Raw genomic sequence first — 17,598 nt, forward strand, 5'->3', positions numbered from 1 at the left:
GCTGCAAAAATTTAACAGACTTTTAAACTATAGCAACAAAAACAAACAAACAAACAAGCCATGTGACACGCCAAGCAACATTTATTTAATGAAAACCCAACATTTTAAAATGAGGTTGCCTAATTTATGCACTCTTTTTCCACCAAAAGAGAATTACTAACTAACTACTGACTAACTAACTTTTGATGACACAGGAGGCACAGTGATATGGTGGTTAGCACTGTCGCCTCACAGCAAGAGGGTTCCAGGTTCGAGTCCCGGCCTGGGCTCTTCTGCGTGTTCACGCAGGTTGAACCTAAATTGTTCGTAGGTGTGAATGTGAATGTTTGTCTGTCTCTATGTGTCCTGTGATAGACTGGCGTCCTGTCCAGGGTGGACCCCGCCTCACGCCCGATGTCAGCTGGGATCGGCTCCAGCCCTCCAGGACCCCGATAGGGACAAGCGGTCGAAGATGGATGGATGTTGATGACACTGTTAATACTACTATTTCTTCAAATCATTTCCGGTAACAAGCAAAGACTTTAATTCTGAATGAAATTCTGACAATGAAAGCCTATCGTCAATTTCAAGAAGCTCTGATAATTGAACCGCTTCTGATGATAAATGGTATTAAAATCAGAAATACTAAATGTAATGATAAACATAAAAGTACCGTAATTTCCGGACTATAAGCCGCTACTTTTTCCCCTCGTTCTGGTCCCTGAGGCTTATACAACGGTGCCGCTTTCCTACGGCTTACGGTAACCAGGGGCGCGCACTACCGAGGATGCGCGAGACCGAGGCAGACATCTGGCGCCAGGTAACGAGAGCAAAACAAAGAGTAGGAGAGCGTCAGCGACAGTTTGCGCGAAGGAAGTGTTCATGCAAACACCCTCAATATGGAAAACAAACGGAGAAGTGCATATGATGCTGCTTTTAAGTTAAAGGCAATCGATCTGGCTGTCAAAGAAGGAAATAGAGCTGCTGCACGTACCTGGCTGGTTATTTTGATAACGTAAACGGCCGCGGGACTGCACTCTTACTGCCGTGTTACAGGCGAGCACTTTGTATTACTTTGCACCGTTGTATTATTTGTACTCTGCACGAATGCTGTTCGCCATGTCAAAGATGTGAAAGTTTGATTGAATGATTGAAAGATTTATTGTTAATAAATGGGACGCTTTGCGTTCCCAAACAGTCATCTCTGTCCCGACAATCCCCTCCGTGGTAGCAGGAACCCCTATATACTACGGTAATTACACATCAAAACGCCTGCGGTTTATAGTCGGGTGCGGCTTTTATATGGAGCAATCTGTATTTTACCCTTTTATACGGCAGATTTGATTTGCACAGATGTAAGGTGAACTACACCCTACTTCAGTTCACTAAAATAATTACAGAATTATCTAAAGGCTCTCAAATTTATGGAATCTAAAAACAGTATCAAAACTCTTGAAGTCCTTAATGTTTTCAGAGAAAATGAGTATATACATATATACACACACATATATGTTTGTTATACAGAAGTGTATTTTCACCCAGATCTATTCATTTGGTTTTTCAAATGTTTTGCATCACCAATGTTATGTTGAGTACATAAGTCTGATTAGTTGTTCATGTGAAACTGTTGAACAAAGTTTGTTACAGTTACAGTCCCACGGAGCCGGACGGTTCTGAGTGCGCCGTGTTGCAGGACCATGTCACACACACATGCCGGGTGTGTAAACACGTTGTGTGAATTCAATTCAATTCAATTCAAAAAACTTTATTTGTCCCCGGGGGGCAATTCAGGGCACACAGAGCAGCAAATAACGACAGTGCAATTATACAAAAAAACATTTTAACCTAACACAAGAATAAAGTGTAAAAGAAGAGTAAGTGTCAGGATGTTAGTGTGTTAGTACAGGTTAGAATAAGTGTCAGGATGTTAGTGTGTTAGTACAGGTTAGAATAAGTGTCAGGATGTTAGTGTGTTAGTACAGGTAGAATAAGTGTGTTAGTGTGTTAGTACAGGTAGAATAAGTGTCAGGATGTTAGTGTGTTAGTACAGGTAGGATAAGTGTCAGGATGTTAGTGTGTTAGTACAGGTAGAATAAGTGTCAGGATGTTAGTGTGTTAGTACAGGTAGAATAAGTGTCAGGATGTTAGTGTGTTAGTACAGGTTAGAATAAGTGTCAGGATGTTAGTGTGTTAGTACAGGTTAGAATAAGTGTCAGGATGTTAGTGTGTTAGTACAGGTAGAATAAGTGTCAGGATGTTAGTGTGTTAGTACAGGTAGAATAAGTGTCAGGATGTTAGTGTGTTAGTACAGGTAGAATAAGTGTCAGGATGTTAGTGTGTTAGTACAGGTAGAATAAGTGTCAGGATGTTAGTGTGTTAGTACAGGTAGAATAAGTGTCAGGATGTTAGTGTGTTAGTACAGGTAGAGTAAGTGTCAGGATGTTAGTGTGTTAGTACAGGTAGAATAAGTGTCAGGATGTTAGTGTGTTAGTACAGGTAGAATAAGTGTCAGGATGTTAGTGTGTTAGTACAGGTAGAATAAGTGTCAGGATGTTAGTGTGTTAGTACAGGTAGAATAAGTGTCAGGATGTTAGTGTGTTAGTACAGGTTAGAATAAGTGTCAGGATGTTAGTGTGTTAGTACAGGTTAGAATAAGTGTCAGGATGTTAGTGTGTTAGTACAGGTAGAATAAGTGTCAGGATGTTAGTGTGTTAGTACAGGTAGAATAAGTGTCAGGATGTTAGTGTGTTAGTACAGGTAGAATAAGTGTCAGGATGTTAGTGTGTTAGTACAGGTTAGAATAAGTGTCAGGATGTTAGTGTGTTAGTACAGGTTAGAATAAGTGTCAGGATGTTAGTGTGTTAGTGTGTTAGTACAGGTAGAATAAGTGTCAGGATGTTAGTGTGTTAGTACAGGTAGAATAAGTGTCAGGATGTTAGTGTGTTAGTACAGGTAGAGTAAGTGTCAGGATGTTAGTGTGTTAGTACAGGTAGAATAAGTGTGTTAGTGTGTTAGTACAGGTAGAATAAGTGTCAGGATGTTAGTGTGTTAGTACAGGTAGAATAAGTGTCAGGATGTTAGTGTGTTAGTACAGGTAGAATAAGTGTCAGGATGTTAGTGTGTTAGTACAGGTTAGAATAAGTGTCAGGATGTTAGTGTGTTAGTACAGGTAGAATAAGTGTCAGGATGTTAGTGTGTTAGTACAGGTAGAATAAGTGTGTTAGTGTGTTAGTACAGGTAGAATAAGTGTCAGGATGTTAGTGTGTTAGTACAGGTTAGAATAAGTGTCAGGATGTTAGTGTGTTAGTACAGGTAGAATAAGTGTCAGGATGTTAGTGTGTTAGTACAGGTTAGAATAAGTGTCAGGATGTTAGTGTGTTAGTACAGGTAGAACAAGTGTCAGGATGTTAGTGTGTTAGTACAGGTAGAATAAGTGTGTTAGTGTGTTAGTACAGGTAGAATAAGTGTCAGGATGTTAGTGTGTTAGTACAGGTAGAATAAGTGTGTTAGTGTGTTAGTACAGGTAGAATAAGTGTCAGGATGTTAGTGTGTTAGTACAGGTTAGAATAAGTGTCAGGATGTTAGTGTGTTAGTACAGGTAGAGTAAGTGTCAGGATGTTAGTGTGTTAGTACAGGTTAGAATAAGTGTCAGGATGTTAGTGTGTTAGTACAGGTTAGAATAAGTGTCAGGATGTTAGTGTGTTAGTACAGGTAGAGTAAGTGTCAGGATGTTAGTGTGTTAGTACAGGTAGAATAAGTGTCAGGATGTTAGTGTGTTAGTACAGGTTAGAATAAGTGTCAGGATGTTAGTGTGTTAGTACAGGTAGAGTAAGTGTCAGGATGTTAGTGTGTTAGTACAGGTAGAATAAGTGTCAGGATGTTAGTGTGTTAGTACAGGTTAGATACAGAGAACATCGTCGGCGTGAGATGTAGAAAGACATGTGTGTATATGATGTAAGCAGACATGTGAGCGGGTGTATATGATGTAAACAGTGTAAACATGCAGTAGACTGTTGAAACAGGTATAAACAGAACTGTAGTGCAGTCAGTTCAGTTGAGTTCAGACATGATACATGTGTGTAATGAGCAGACGTAACAGAACTATAGTGCAGTAATAGAGTATAAATATAATATATAACTATAAGCTAAATAATAAAGTGAATAATAAAGTGATAGTGGTGCATGGCAGGAAAACAGCAGTCTAAGTATATGCTAGCTCTGTGTAACAGATGCATACTGAAGAATAAAGTGACCATAGTGCTGTGATGGATACAATATAAGACCTGATAGACACAATAAAGTGGAGTAGTGCATTAATACCATAAATTAACATAACTAACAGAATCAAGTGGACCAGTAAGAACAGAGTAACAGAATATGCTTGTTCCAAACAGCAGCAGGGACCCAGGGCTAAAGTTAGCTCCGTGTAACTTCAGATGCTAACGTCAACACACTGCTCCGTTGTGTTTGTGACACCGGAGACAGCTGAACGTTAACGGCCCCGACGTGTTCACTAACACGCCCACCTGCTGAGCAGCTTCCCTGCCTTTGTTAACCGTTTGGGACAGCGTGTTAATAGGCAACTGAAGCGGTTCTCCGTGTGACTTCAATACATGTTTTACTGCGGCCAGACAGACAAAAACAACCGCTCACCTTCACGTCCTCTTCTTCTTCTTCTCCTTCTTAGCGTCTTCGTTTCTTCTTCTTCTTCCTATTTTACGGTTGTTGACAAGTTCATTGGCGCATTATCGCCACCTTCTGCTCCGGAGCACGGATCATCACACACTAGACTTACACTGTTTTTGTGTTATTAAAATCACGTTAAAAGAGATGGTATTATGTTATAAACAACTAAAATTGTTTCATAATAATAATAATAATAATAGCACAAGGATAAGATAATAAATTATATTTCTATTCTATAGCTTTTTGCTGTGTAAGAAATGTGGATGCAATGCCAAGCATTTTTAGAAGAAGAAGAATTCCTTTATGAGTCTCGCCAATGGGGAAATTCAATTTTCACGCTATTATTTTTCATTTTACACACACACACACACACACACACACACACACACACAGGCCTGAAAAACACACACATGCAGACAGGACCTATATACATGCAACCAATGGAGAGATGTTAGAGCCCCCTCGCTCTAACATCTCTGCCAGTGACCAGCGCCCTGAGAAGTTGGGGGTTCGGTGCCTTGCTCAACAGCACCTCTGCAGTGCTCAGGCAATGAACTGGCACCTCTCCAGCCACCAGTCCACGCTCCATACAGGGACTTGTACCAGCAACCCTCCGGTTACCAGCCCAGTCACCTATGGACTGAGCTACTACCGCCCCAGTAGTATTTAAGTAATTTATATAAAATTCAAGCACTTTTTAAACCTCGAAAACACAACATAATCAAATTCAAGCATTTTCAAAGAATTTCAAGCACCTGTACGAATCCTGGGTGGTTGCTTCAGTCTGGACACACTATGATCTGTTTAATAAATATTTTTCAAACCATCAGACAGTACAGCCCAGTCCAATCCTGAGTCTACGCCTAGTCTTAGATAAGTTATGGAAAAGTCTGCATTGTTGCAATACAATCTAAAAATGAGGCTCTGGATTATCCAGACATGACAGTTTTCCTCTTAACACGGAAGTTGTAATTCTATATAGTATTTCTGTGAGGCTCAATACATCTCAACTGGAATACAATGTGCTGTATAAATATAGTTTTACAATTGTATTCAATCATCTTGTTTTGTAATTTAAAGAACTGAAAAACAATAGTAGCCATGTGTTCTCCATAACTTTTAATGACCATATTTATACAAAATGCGACAGAAAAATATAATTTCATTCAGCAGATAAGGGAGAGCACATGCACATGGTGTAAGAACAGGTGCTGAAGACCACTGTTCAATGCTGCACACTGTACGTAGAAAAAAAATGTCCACTGACTATAAAGTGTCCTCGGTGCACGGGATGGGTTGTCACCGACACACATGGAGCTCATCCTCCAGCATTCCCTTTGTATACACACAAGCAACACTCCCTAACACACGTGTGAGTGCTTTCAGAATAAACACACTTGTGGTAATATGTTCAGATATGTATATATATATATATATGTTTGTGCAGTATTTTAACCAAATTTAATGTGTTCTGAACAGGAAGTACTGGAGATTCATCATTTACTGTACTTCCTGCACTGCCTATAGAAAGTCATACCCTTTTGAAAGTATCTTATGGCTGAAATTTTATTACATTTCTTATTTTCAAGCTTGATTTACATTTTGCCTTACAACAATCAAGTGATTCCCCCCCCTTTAGAATAACCACTCTAAACATTCTCAGGTATAGGCCTCCAGGATGGATAGGATAAGCACAAGTTAGGAGAAGGATATAAAAGATTTCAAAGGCTTTAACTCTCCATCTGAGGACCGTTCAGAGTATTGTTAATGGCAGAGGTTGGTGCATCTGTGCATGTGACAACAATTTCACAAGTTCTACATGTTTGGCAGGATGGAGAGAAAGAAGGCTCTTCTGAAAAAATGTCCCACTGAGTCTCATTTAAAAACATATTGAAGATTCTGATGCCATGAGGTAAAAGGTTATATGGTCAGATGAGACCAAACTGAACTTTTTGGGCTGAACTCCAAGAGCCACGTTTGGAAAAAAACAAAGGAAAACCTTTGTCCCTCTGTGAGACACTTGAAAAAGGGCAGGTGGTTCCCCTTCAGCAAGACAACGACCCAAAACACACCTCCATAAAAACAACCCAGTGTCTAAAGGACAGGAAGGTGAAGGTCCTAGAGAGGCCCAGTCAGAGCCCTGACCTGAATCCTACAGAACATCTGTGGATGGACTTGAAGAGTGCAGTCCATCAGCGCTCACCACAGAATCTGACTGAACTCCAACAGTTCTGCAGGAAGAACAGGGAAATATTCCCACTCTAGGTGCACAAAGCTGGGAGAGACAGATCCAAACAGACTGATGCTGGAATTAAAGAAAAAGGAGCCTCCACAAAGGATTACATCTGAGGACTCATCACTGTTACAACACTGATGTTCTAGTTTTTCAGTTTTTATTAATTTTCAGAAATTATGATTTATTTTCCCCCACTTGTTATCAGGCAAAATGTGTAAATAAAGTTGGGAAATGTGGATTTGTTGTCTTATTTCAGCTTATAAGACAAAAAATAACTATTTCAAGAGTATCGTGCCTAACTATAGGCAGTGTATCATTGAGTACACAGAAGGGCTCCTCAGTTTCCCACAGCTGAGTAAGTTCACCTTAATGTTCTCTACACAAATGCTATACAAGGCTACACATTATGGCACTACGGCACCTCATATACTGTGCACCAGTGTGACAGCTAACTGAAGACTCACACAAGACCTAATGATCCTCACCAGAGCAGAAAACTAATATTTTGGATATTCACAAGCTCAACTGCAGTTTAGTTTAAATGAGTTGAACCTGTGCTTGTGTGGACGAGGCAATCAAACCAACCAGCATGGAGCTGAAAGCACCAGCCCAACTGCACTTGTTCTAAACCACAGCTGTTAGGAGTGAGTGGAATGGATAAAGTCCCCCGGTGTAATACTTGTCATTTTAGATTATTATAAAGTTATATCCCAGGAAACAGTCATTTTTGTACAAAATCTGTCCAGAAACATTTTGGCTAAATACCTGACAACCTGAGGTACTTACTCACATGGATGGCCTACTGTAAGCTGAAAGGTTAAGTGAATGCTACCACTTGACAGCAGGCTGACTTCAGTTTATCACTAGCCAGAATCAAAAACAAGTGTTTGAGGTGGTTTACATTGCGTTACATTATGTTTATTTTTACACTGTAAAATGTTCTGGTTGGTACAGATCTTGGTCACAATGCTTTCAGAATAAACGCAAGGGATCCTAATCAAAGTGTTCATGTCAGGTTTTTCAAAAAAACATATTTTGCTATATGGGTATTGGATTCAAAAACACTTTCAAGTATCAACAGCTGCAAAACTTCAGTATTGGTCAAGCTCTAGCTACCGTGGTATAAACAGGTATATGCCTCATGTCAGATAGCTGAACCCTTGGAGCTGGACTAGTCTAACGCTACAGTCAGTGACAGAGCATCAGCCTCTTTACAGTCGCAATCCGTAAGATTTGAGATGCGTTGTTTCTAGCGGACTCTTTGGCGGTAAGATGTAATTGCCGGTGAGCCTGTTCTTTCAGAGCCTCCATCTTGTCGTGGTTGAGATGTGTCTTGCCTTCTTTTTTTCACTTTAGTTTTTTTGTAAACTTTATTGAAACACATTTACTTCTCTACTTCCACTCCATCCCCTATATATTACCTAAAACACACACACACACGCACGCACGCACAAGCCTGACTCGGAAGTTTGATGTTCCTGATTTCCAATAACAATGAAACACAGCATACTGCTTCTGACTGACTAAACAGCGCCACTAACATGGCGGTGCATTTGCATCCATGGAGGGAATGTATCCACAGACACAACAAGTGCTTTCAGTGGGTCATATGTTCAATCACCATTCTTTTGCATCACTCCATGATAGACAGGAACTAAACAGACAATAACATAGCTGTAAATCTTACGGATTATATCTTTAAGGCTGGGGTTCACCAGACTGACAGTCGGCTGGTCAAAGTCAGGCTGACGGTGAGTGGCTGTTGGCCTAGTTTCTGAGGTGTGTCCCGCACTGTAGTTACTAGTCAGCCCTCGTGGGCTGTATTTCTGCCGACACAGCATGTTTAATCAGCGTCGGAACTCGTGAGTGAAATCCCTCTGATTGGCAGTTACGTCAGTGAGAAAAATGAAGAAACGACGAAAGTAAAGAGGCATTGAGGTGGAAAACAAACTCTTTTTATCCATTGAGCTTTTTCGCAGAAGCGGTTCATAATTGTTTGTGTGACTATTCGCCCGTGCATAGTAAATGTTACTCTTTCAACATTGGGTTGTCTTCTTGGGTCCGTCCTGTTGGCCTTCCGATTTCCCTTTTTGAATGATAAATACAGACTACCGCCGCCTGCTTGTATGGGAAATTATTTCCTCTCACATAGGTGCAGAATGTACGTGCTAGTTGGCTGTCTACAGTGTGTTCAAGAGCCACTTTATGAGCAAGACACCAACATGTGAAGACCTACCAGTCTGCCTTCATGATGTCAGCTTAGTGTGTTTTTACATACGTCACATGGGGCACTGTGACTCAGAACCATTGAACAAAGCATAAAGAACTGTGTAGGTAAACATGAATATCAGTGCTGCCACCTGACTGAATAGAAGAGCATTTCAAAGCATGGGCAGCTGTCCAAACTTCTACATGAAAATGAGGAGGAGCGGAGCGTGGCCAAAAATATACTTCTTGCTTCTAACCAGAAGTTGCATAATGTAACTTTACATTTTTCGGAAATTGTTAAAAGTCATAATTTTCATTTGTCTTCAGGTCCGTCACAAACACACGCTGTACAAACAGACCAAACCCCTGAGCACTAAAAGTACTATATATTGCATCTGTGACTGCCGCAGAGTTTCATTTCATGACTGCAGATATCAAAGACATTATTCTGGATTACCTAAGAGACTGTGGCTCTGTATCTTCAACTGTGTGTCCATCTGTGTTTTCATGAATGGCTGCACTACTAACACGGCTGTGTTCAAAGGTCTCGGGACCACAGCCATCACACGGGTCCTCCATTTCCCCCGCCCCCTCTTCCTCTGTCTCTTCTTCTCGTTCTAAAAAGCTGTGCTGATCCCACAGTTCCTGGCCGTCGCACACTTCGATCCCAGAATCCCCTGTGAAGCGCCGGTACCTGCCCGGTGTCGAGTCCTTGTTGGGGTTGTGAGCACTATGAAGGTGGGTCTGCGTGATCTCTGGAGGAGCAGGGAGTGCTGCATCAGCATCACTGAGGACGGAGATAGCTGAGTCGGGGCAACGAGATACTTCAGGTGGGTCTGTGTCCAAAGGTCCTGACTGAAGAGGGGTGTAAGGTGGAGGAGGCGTGGCTGGGCGGTCAACTACCTCTTCATAGGCTGGCAGCAGGTAGGTTGGCAAGAATCCTGGAGAATAACACAATACAGACAAGTATGAAAGATGACAAGTCATGTCATCATGTCAGTCATTCCCATCACTGTGACATTAACTGCTGCACGTTGGATGGAATGAATGAAATGCAGGAGGAAAATGAAACAAAGAGCTTCTGTCTCCAAAGTACACCATCTGTTGAGTGTTTGATCATTTTCTTTGTGCTTTAGATTTGGATTTCTTTCAGTCACAGCATCCCCACACTGTTCTCTGTCACTTGCCCAGGTCTCTGCAGCCAGATGTTAGTGTGATCATGTGATCTCTCTTTCTCTCTGGCTTTTAAAAATGAGTCCCCTTGTCTTAAAACGGTTATAAATCAATAATAGAGTACTTCCTTGTTTTGAGAATGAAGCACAAGATGAGTTGGAACAGCTGCACCGTCAGTGTTTGATCAGTGACAGTCCCTGCAAGCTCAACCCTGAAAATACACTGTGCCTTCAGTAACTTCATTTAGACGTATGACCACCTCAAAAGGTTCCACTTGATTGGCCTTACTTAAACTGCTAAAGCCTCATACTATTGTTTTTTTTTTTGTAATGGACTAAGGACCAGTAAGACTTTTGCTACACACATTAACATTTGAATATTGTACTAGAAAAGACTTCTGATAAAAGAGAAATCTGCACACTTGTTGAACATTACTAAGTTTACAAAGCTTTCAGTAGTGTTAAGTAAAGTGGAAATAGAAACACTGCAGATATCTCTTATCAGTCATCAGACTGGTTGGAGCGGTGGCCATTCTAGCTCAGAAAGCTAGAATCTTTTTTTCCCCATTTGATTTACAAACACGTATAATGTGGGTCTGGTGATATGTCTGAGATGTAGACACTAACCATGTGTTGAATGTGTAGAGTGACAGCATGCCTGACAGCTACTCACTGAGATAGAGGGGTAGTTGAGAGTTGTTGTGAGCCTCTCTGTATGCGATGAGATTGATCTCATTCTGCCGGCGCTGCTGCTGGAAGCGCTGCTTGGAGCGCCAGTGCTGACAAACACAGCAGCAGGTCAGGATAATGATCAGAGTCCACACCAACCAGAACCCTGCAGAGAGCCCACAGTACATGCACCAGAACACACTCAATACATTTCTTGACAAATGTCACGAAATTGTCTTTTTCAATAAAACTGTCAAATACGACCAAATATGGTTTTTACTAAATTCTTATCAATAAATGATCAAAACCCGTTAAGTGTATCCATTTAAAAAAAATTAAGAACAAAGAATTATTTTTTACTTTACTGTGCCAACACCATGTAACTGAAAAAGAGATTTGACAGCCTGTCTTACACTGTGTCTCAGTTCACACTCTTCTGTACTTGGACGACATCCACAATACTACGTTTAAAAACGCATATTTTCTGCTACGTTTACACCTCACCTACACTTCGGTGTTTCTGAGCTCCTAAAATTGAGGCATGTTCAGTGCATAGTGTGTGTTTACACTGACGAAAAACAGCAACTTGCAGTGCACTACCAGTACCTGGATGGTGCACACTATTCACCAAATTTCATTCAAATGAAAATGGCGGACGACGAAGTTGCAGCAGTTGCGATTAAAGCAGCCGACACCTAATTATGCAAATTTAAGTTATACATGTGTTTTATCCACTGAGTACCACTATACAGTGGTCAGATAGTGTGAAAACAAGCCAGTATCATGGATGTATAAAAATAACTGGATACAGCGTTCGAGGCAGAGCTCCTTTCATTCCTATGTAAAAATGTATCCAAAGATTTCCGTCACTTTTGCCTTGTAAGAAAATAAGTAAGACAGTAAAAGTTTTTTCATGTGACAGACCTGATAGTTGAAATTCCACTATGTCAAATTGGATTTAAAGCTGGTGCACTTCCTGGGGGCCTGGTCTGTATATATTTTTGGCAGGTGACAACAGGTAGTGGTAATGCTCCACCCAATGCAATTCACCATTAAAAAGACGACGACGAAGAAGTGGTCCCGGTAAGTGCATAACGACTGTATTCAACAGTACAGTGTGCAGTGCCAGGTTATTTAACTGGCACAGCTAAACACGTGCGGACTGCAAGTGACAGTTTGAAACCACAGTGTCATTCCAGTGCAAAATCATCCCATGGTCTTTTTCAGCACTCACATACATCAAATAAGCCATCGAGACAGTTTTTTTCGTGTCTGAACTACTGACAGACAAATCCGGTAGAGTCGCTAACAGACAGACGTGGCTAACAGTAATTAGCTCGGGGCAGTAAGATGAAGGCCTTTAGACGTCTTTTTTAACCACTAATTCTGCTGAAAATAACAGCAAACCTCTGCAGTATCATGAGAAGAGTCCCTACACAGAAAACAAAGCACCAATAGGCTCCTTCCTTTTGGATTAACTTTGGTAATCCACTTGAATGGACTTTACTATGAGAGGAGCTGGTACAGGGGCCAGTAGGTAAGTCCTTCAAAACAACTCCAGGTTTACTAACTACGTTGTTGGTGCTTCATTTTATGAGTAGAGACTCTTATTATGCTACTGTGATGTATACAAGTGCCAAAAAAGACCATTACACTTTCACTGGTACCACTCCTGACCTTTATCAAACAGTTTTTTCATTCTGCTTCCTCCCTTTGTTGCATTTAGATTTCCTTTACTTTAAAGCTTAATATTCATAGATTAAAGTAAAAATATAGCAAACGCTATATTAAGTGTCATGAAGAGAACCATTCACACACTCAGAATGAAAAAAGAGGAGGTAGGTAACTCACACCACAGTTCATAGTAGTAGCTGCAGCACTGGGTCTCTCCACAGCAGTGACCTGACTCGCAGATGTAGCTCTGGTTGTTTACTCCCTGGCACACAAGCTTTGCCTGTAAATACACAAACATACCACTCTGTCACACACATTGGGCTGAGGAAGCTACTAAAACCCACATATAGATTTCGGATTTAGCTGGGCATTTTCTAAATAAAAATAAACATAAAACGTCATAGCAAGCAAGCACATTTTATATTCTCGTAAATCCCGGAAAGTCAAACTAAATTAACCACCATGGCACTACAGTGGCCACACACTGTCACACACGATGTAAGCATAACAACCTTACTACTTTTTAGAATACATCTTACCCAATACGGCTCACAATGCCACTTTGTAATATACGGTTGAGCACTATTTTAAGCACTATTTTAACAACGGTGGTTGAGGATGAATATAGGATCATATGTAATAAAATAAGTAATGCATAAATTAACTGCAGGTATAAAAGGATAGGGGAAAAAATACAGTTCTTAAATGATTATCTGATCGTCAAAATTTTCTGTGGCTTAACTAATCGATAAATGGACCAATGGTTGCAGCTCTAACCCTCATGCCTGTGCTTTCCACATTGTTGCTTCTCTTGTTGAAGAAAACAAACTTGAGCTCAGCTGCTCAGAAACTGTCGGAGCAGATCCTCTGGAATCAGATATCACGTTGGCCGAGTAAACATTGCTGCACCCCTCTGACCTCAGTGGAACTGCGTCAGGCAGCCACGACTGTCGAGGGGCTGACACATTAAACTACCACTTCTATCGGCAGCAACACTAACTGTCTCTGAGCAGAGACTAATTATTTGATACGTAATACAGCTAACCAACTGGTATGATTAGATTCCAATATGTCACTTCTATTCAGATTGTAAATGGTGCTTACAGACCTGCTGGACACAGTCTGAACAAGCAGCATGAGTTTGACTCAGCTAATGCTAGCAAGAGTGCTGAAGAGATACATCCAGCCCATCCTGATCTTTCCTTTTTTGTCATACTGTTTTTACACCATATTCTGTGACCCATTGGATTGTGTGACCTGATTAGGAATGTCAATCAGGGTCAAAATGAAGGTGGCAAAGAACAAAAATGCCCCAAGAAATCTCAGAATGCCCCTAAAAACGTGATACAGGGGTAAAAAATATATTCACATACCAGTTTCTGCCAGAGTCAAAATCTTTTAACACGATATAGGTCAATTGATATCTCGAAAAGAAAATATCACCATATAGCATGTCTTTAGTTTATTCAATAAATCAATAGTCTATATGAAATAACCATAACATAAGGCCTATATTAGATACTCCTGTGTAAATTAAATGTAGGGCTGCCCCGACCAAGGATTCCCTTGGTCAACCAGTGGTTGTCATTTAGAGCGATTAGTCAACTAAGCAAGGCTTCAGGTGGTAGGTCAAGTTTGTCTAACGTTACGTACATGTTTATGGTGGTAGGTCATGTTTGTCGAACATTACTTACATGCTTAAGTTGGTAGGTCAAGTTTGTCTAACGTTACGTACATGTTTAAGGTGGTAGGTCATGTTTGTCGAACATTACTTACATGTTTAAGGTGGTAGGTCATGTTTGTCGAACATTACTTACATGTTTAAGGTGGTAGGTCATGTTCTTCTAAAGTTACTTACATGTTTAAAGTGCTAGGTCATGTTTGTCTAACGTTACTTACATGTTTAAGGTGGTAGGTCATGTTCGTCTAACGTTACGTACATATTTAAGGTGCTAGGTCATGTTCGTCTAATGTTACTTACATGTTTAAGGTGGTAGGTCATGTTTGTCTAACGTTACTTACATGTTTATGGTGGTAGTTCATGTTCATCTAACGTTACATGTTTTAAGGTGGTAGGTAATGTTTGTCTAACGTTACGTACATATTTAAGGTGCTAGGTCATGTTCGTCTAATGTTACTTACATGTTTAAGGTGGTAGGTCATGTTCGTCTAATGTTACTTACATGTTTAAGGTGGTAGGTCATGTTCGTCTAACTTTACTTACATGTTTAAGGTGGTAGGTCATGTTCGTCTAACGTTAGTGATAGGCAAAGTTTTTCTTGCAAAGTTTGCATGTCACTTTCTTGGGTGTCATAATTTAGATGTCTTTCCCAAACATGATTGGCTATTAATTATTAACTGTCTAACTGCGATGTAGTAGGGACCTGCTCCTGCTGTGTAAAAAAAACAACCATACACACTGACTGTGAACGCCCAACCTCTCTCTGATGACTGAGAGGGTCGTCCCTTTGGCCTTCATCTGGACAACCTGCTGTCTCAGGGTTTCAGTCTCCTTAGAGCAGCTTCCATCTTTCAAAGTAACCAGGAGAGCTGCAGATAGATAGGGTGTGTCCAACAATGAAGTCAACTGTGACCAGGTGCAGATTAACACCAATAACTGGGAGGGATCTGAGAGTATTCTCTAATTTCGATCACTAAGTGCCTTGGTTAATAAAAAAACATGCTAGTACAGCAGTGGTATATTTTGATATATTTTGATCTCCAGTGGATAATAATAGTCCAGCCATAATACATTAAATAGGCCATCACTTTATTTTCATTCAGTACATTGAATTTCCATTTCTGTTTCTATGGGGACGAGGCATGTCCTCTGAAAAACATGAATTGCCCCCCAATAAAAATACCCTAGATTATTCAGAATTGAACAAATGTATTTTCAGACTTCACAGTCTTCACATTTTAGATTCACGTGTAATGTAAAATGATCGGAATTGTGGGACAAATCATTTTGTTGGGTCAACTTGTGTTGTGTTTAATGTTCTCTAGAACTGGGTTTTTTAGAACTTTTTACCAGCATAACTGGCATTGTAAAAACATGATCAGTTCGTTTACACACCTTGATTAGGGCTTTGTATTTTGATATTCATCCATACCAATGAGTAATGCATAAAGTAGTCCCATACACTGGGAGAAAAGGGAGATGATGAGAAGAACTAGGGTGAGTAGACATTAGATGACCTTATAGACCCTTAAATGATGATTTACTAATATAACAGTTAAGTAAGCAGTGATATGTTGGCTGTTTAAACAAGGTAAGCACAGTCAATGATTCCATGTGCAGTACTGTTTGAATGATATGAGGAGCCTCTACCAAGTTGTTACTTATGGTGGCATGGTGTGCAGTGGCGGATTAAGGTGGTCATGGGCCCCTAGGCTACTATTAGTTTGGGCCCCCTACATTATTAATCATGCTTTATCAGAAAAAAATCCCAATCTAGTACAAAAGAATAGTCCACAACCTTGAAAAGTCCTGTCAATTTAGGGATTTGCGATAGTAGATCTTGGTCCCATTGATCTTTTAGTCGTTGTGTTTTTCTTTTCCGTGCTCCACTATCGCATTTCCTTTCTGACATTTTGCCGCTGTACTGTCTGGTAACAGTGAGGGACGTATCATTTGACAACAAAACTGACCTTCTGAACCCGGCCACATGACGGCAGCTGATTGGGTAAATGTGTCGCATATCTACCCAATCAAAGTCAATGTTTCTAACTACTATATGGAACTACTTCCACTATAGGAAGCAAGTTTTTTTTCCCCAGTGCAGTAAATGAACATTTTTTTATAAATAGTCTGGCCAATCCGGGGCCCCTGCACACCTAGGGCCCCTAGGCTGAAGCCTAGGCCAGCCTGTGTATCAATCCGCCTCTGATGGTATGAGTAACATACGGGCATCAAGAAAACAAATGTCACTTTGGTGTCTCCCTCAGTCCTGACATCGGAACTGCAGCCCTGACAACAACAGTCATGTAGCTATCACAACAGGAAAACCTCTTTACTGTACGTCTTCAGTTAAAGGGATGCAACTACTGAGTTTGTAAAATGTGTCGCGCCAAAACAAACGTTACTTTGAATGTCTATGACTTTTTTTAAAGTTTCCAATCATATTTTAGTCATAAAACTGAGCGTTATAGTTGCTACAGTAACGTTATAGCTACCGTTAAGTAAAGTTACGTTCAAATGCCAGCTGACCCTCCGTCTAACTTGATGTAAACAGAAATCTGAACTTGTGTAACGTTCACTGCCCATCCCTGTTGACGCTGTTACCTAACGTGAAGTTACCCAGCCTGGTCTAACTTGCTTCACTGCTCACTTTAACTTCAGTAACGTTTTGTTTGACTGTCGGGGCCAACACGGAAACTGGCCTAACGTTACACGGCAGCGTACGTTAGTATGAGCCCACCAGCCTGTAGCCAGCGACCAAAGAATGAAAAAATAAGCCGACCTGGTCAGTCGATACTCGAGCTTACACGTTTGAGCCAACAGGCTAACTAGTTAACCACACAGTTAACGTTAGCTAACTCCGCTAACGTTAACTGTGTGGTTAACCGTAGAAGAACGTCGTTACCTCGGAGACTGTAGCCGCCGTCGATGAATCTACTTGTCCACCGTTGAACTTCAGTGACCCCATTATCAAAAATATGTTAATTTTTCTTAACCGCTAAAGTGTAAATTAAAAGCCGCATTGTTTCCAAAACGTTTCGGTGGCTAACCAAAACAAAACAAGTCCTGCTCAACTTCAGCCAGCGTTTCCTCACATCGCCCTGACTCGCAGCCATTGGTCCGATTCGTAAATGGTGTCGTTTCTCGGGCAGCGATTGGCTCTTTCTGTTGTCACTCTGAAATGGGGCTTTCGGTGACGTGTGCATCATGTGTCACCGTGAAGGCAGGGTCCATTTAATCCCAGCACAATAATAAGAAGTGTAATTGTACCACAGAGAAGTTACATGACTTTT

The 17,598-nt window shown here is 40.8% G+C and overlaps 1 protein-coding gene across 1 annotated transcript; it reads right to left on the reverse strand.

The window, feature by feature from the left end:
- Positions 1 to 5,807: 5,807 nt before the first annotated feature.
- wbp1la (WW domain binding protein 1-like a) lies at positions 5,808 to 17,380 on the reverse strand. Its single transcript, XM_083922841.1, has 4 exons — positions 17,211 to 17,380; positions 12,802 to 12,904; positions 10,955 to 11,116; positions 5,808 to 10,050 (listed from the first exon to the last, which is right to left on the reverse strand). Exons 1-4 carry the CDS (start codon positions 17,271 to 17,273, stop codon positions 9,563 to 9,565), a joined length of 816 nt encoding a protein of 271 aa, XP_083778967.1. The 5' UTR covers positions 17,274 to 17,380; the 3' UTR covers positions 5,808 to 9,562.
- Between the last annotated feature and the right edge of the window lie 218 nt (positions 17,381 to 17,598).

Source organism: Echiichthys vipera (genome assembly GCF_963691815.1).
Source record: "Echiichthys vipera genome assembly, chromosome: 11".
Classification (NCBI taxonomy): Eukaryota; Metazoa; Chordata; class Actinopteri; order Perciformes; family Trachinidae; genus Echiichthys; species Echiichthys vipera.

Coding starts and splice junctions, on each gene's coding strand:
- wbp1la (XM_083922841.1), bottom strand. CDS start 17,273: ATGGGGTCACTGAAGTTCAACGGTGGACAAGTAGATTCATCGACGGCG. Junction 12,905..17,210: donor CGGCGGCTACAGTCTCCGAG/GTAACGACGTTC, acceptor GTGTATTTACAG/GCAAAGCTTGTGTGCCAGGG. Junction 10,051..10,954: donor TCAACTACCCCTCTATCTCA/GTGAGTAGCTGT, acceptor GTTATTCTCCAG/GATTCTTGCCAACCTACCTG.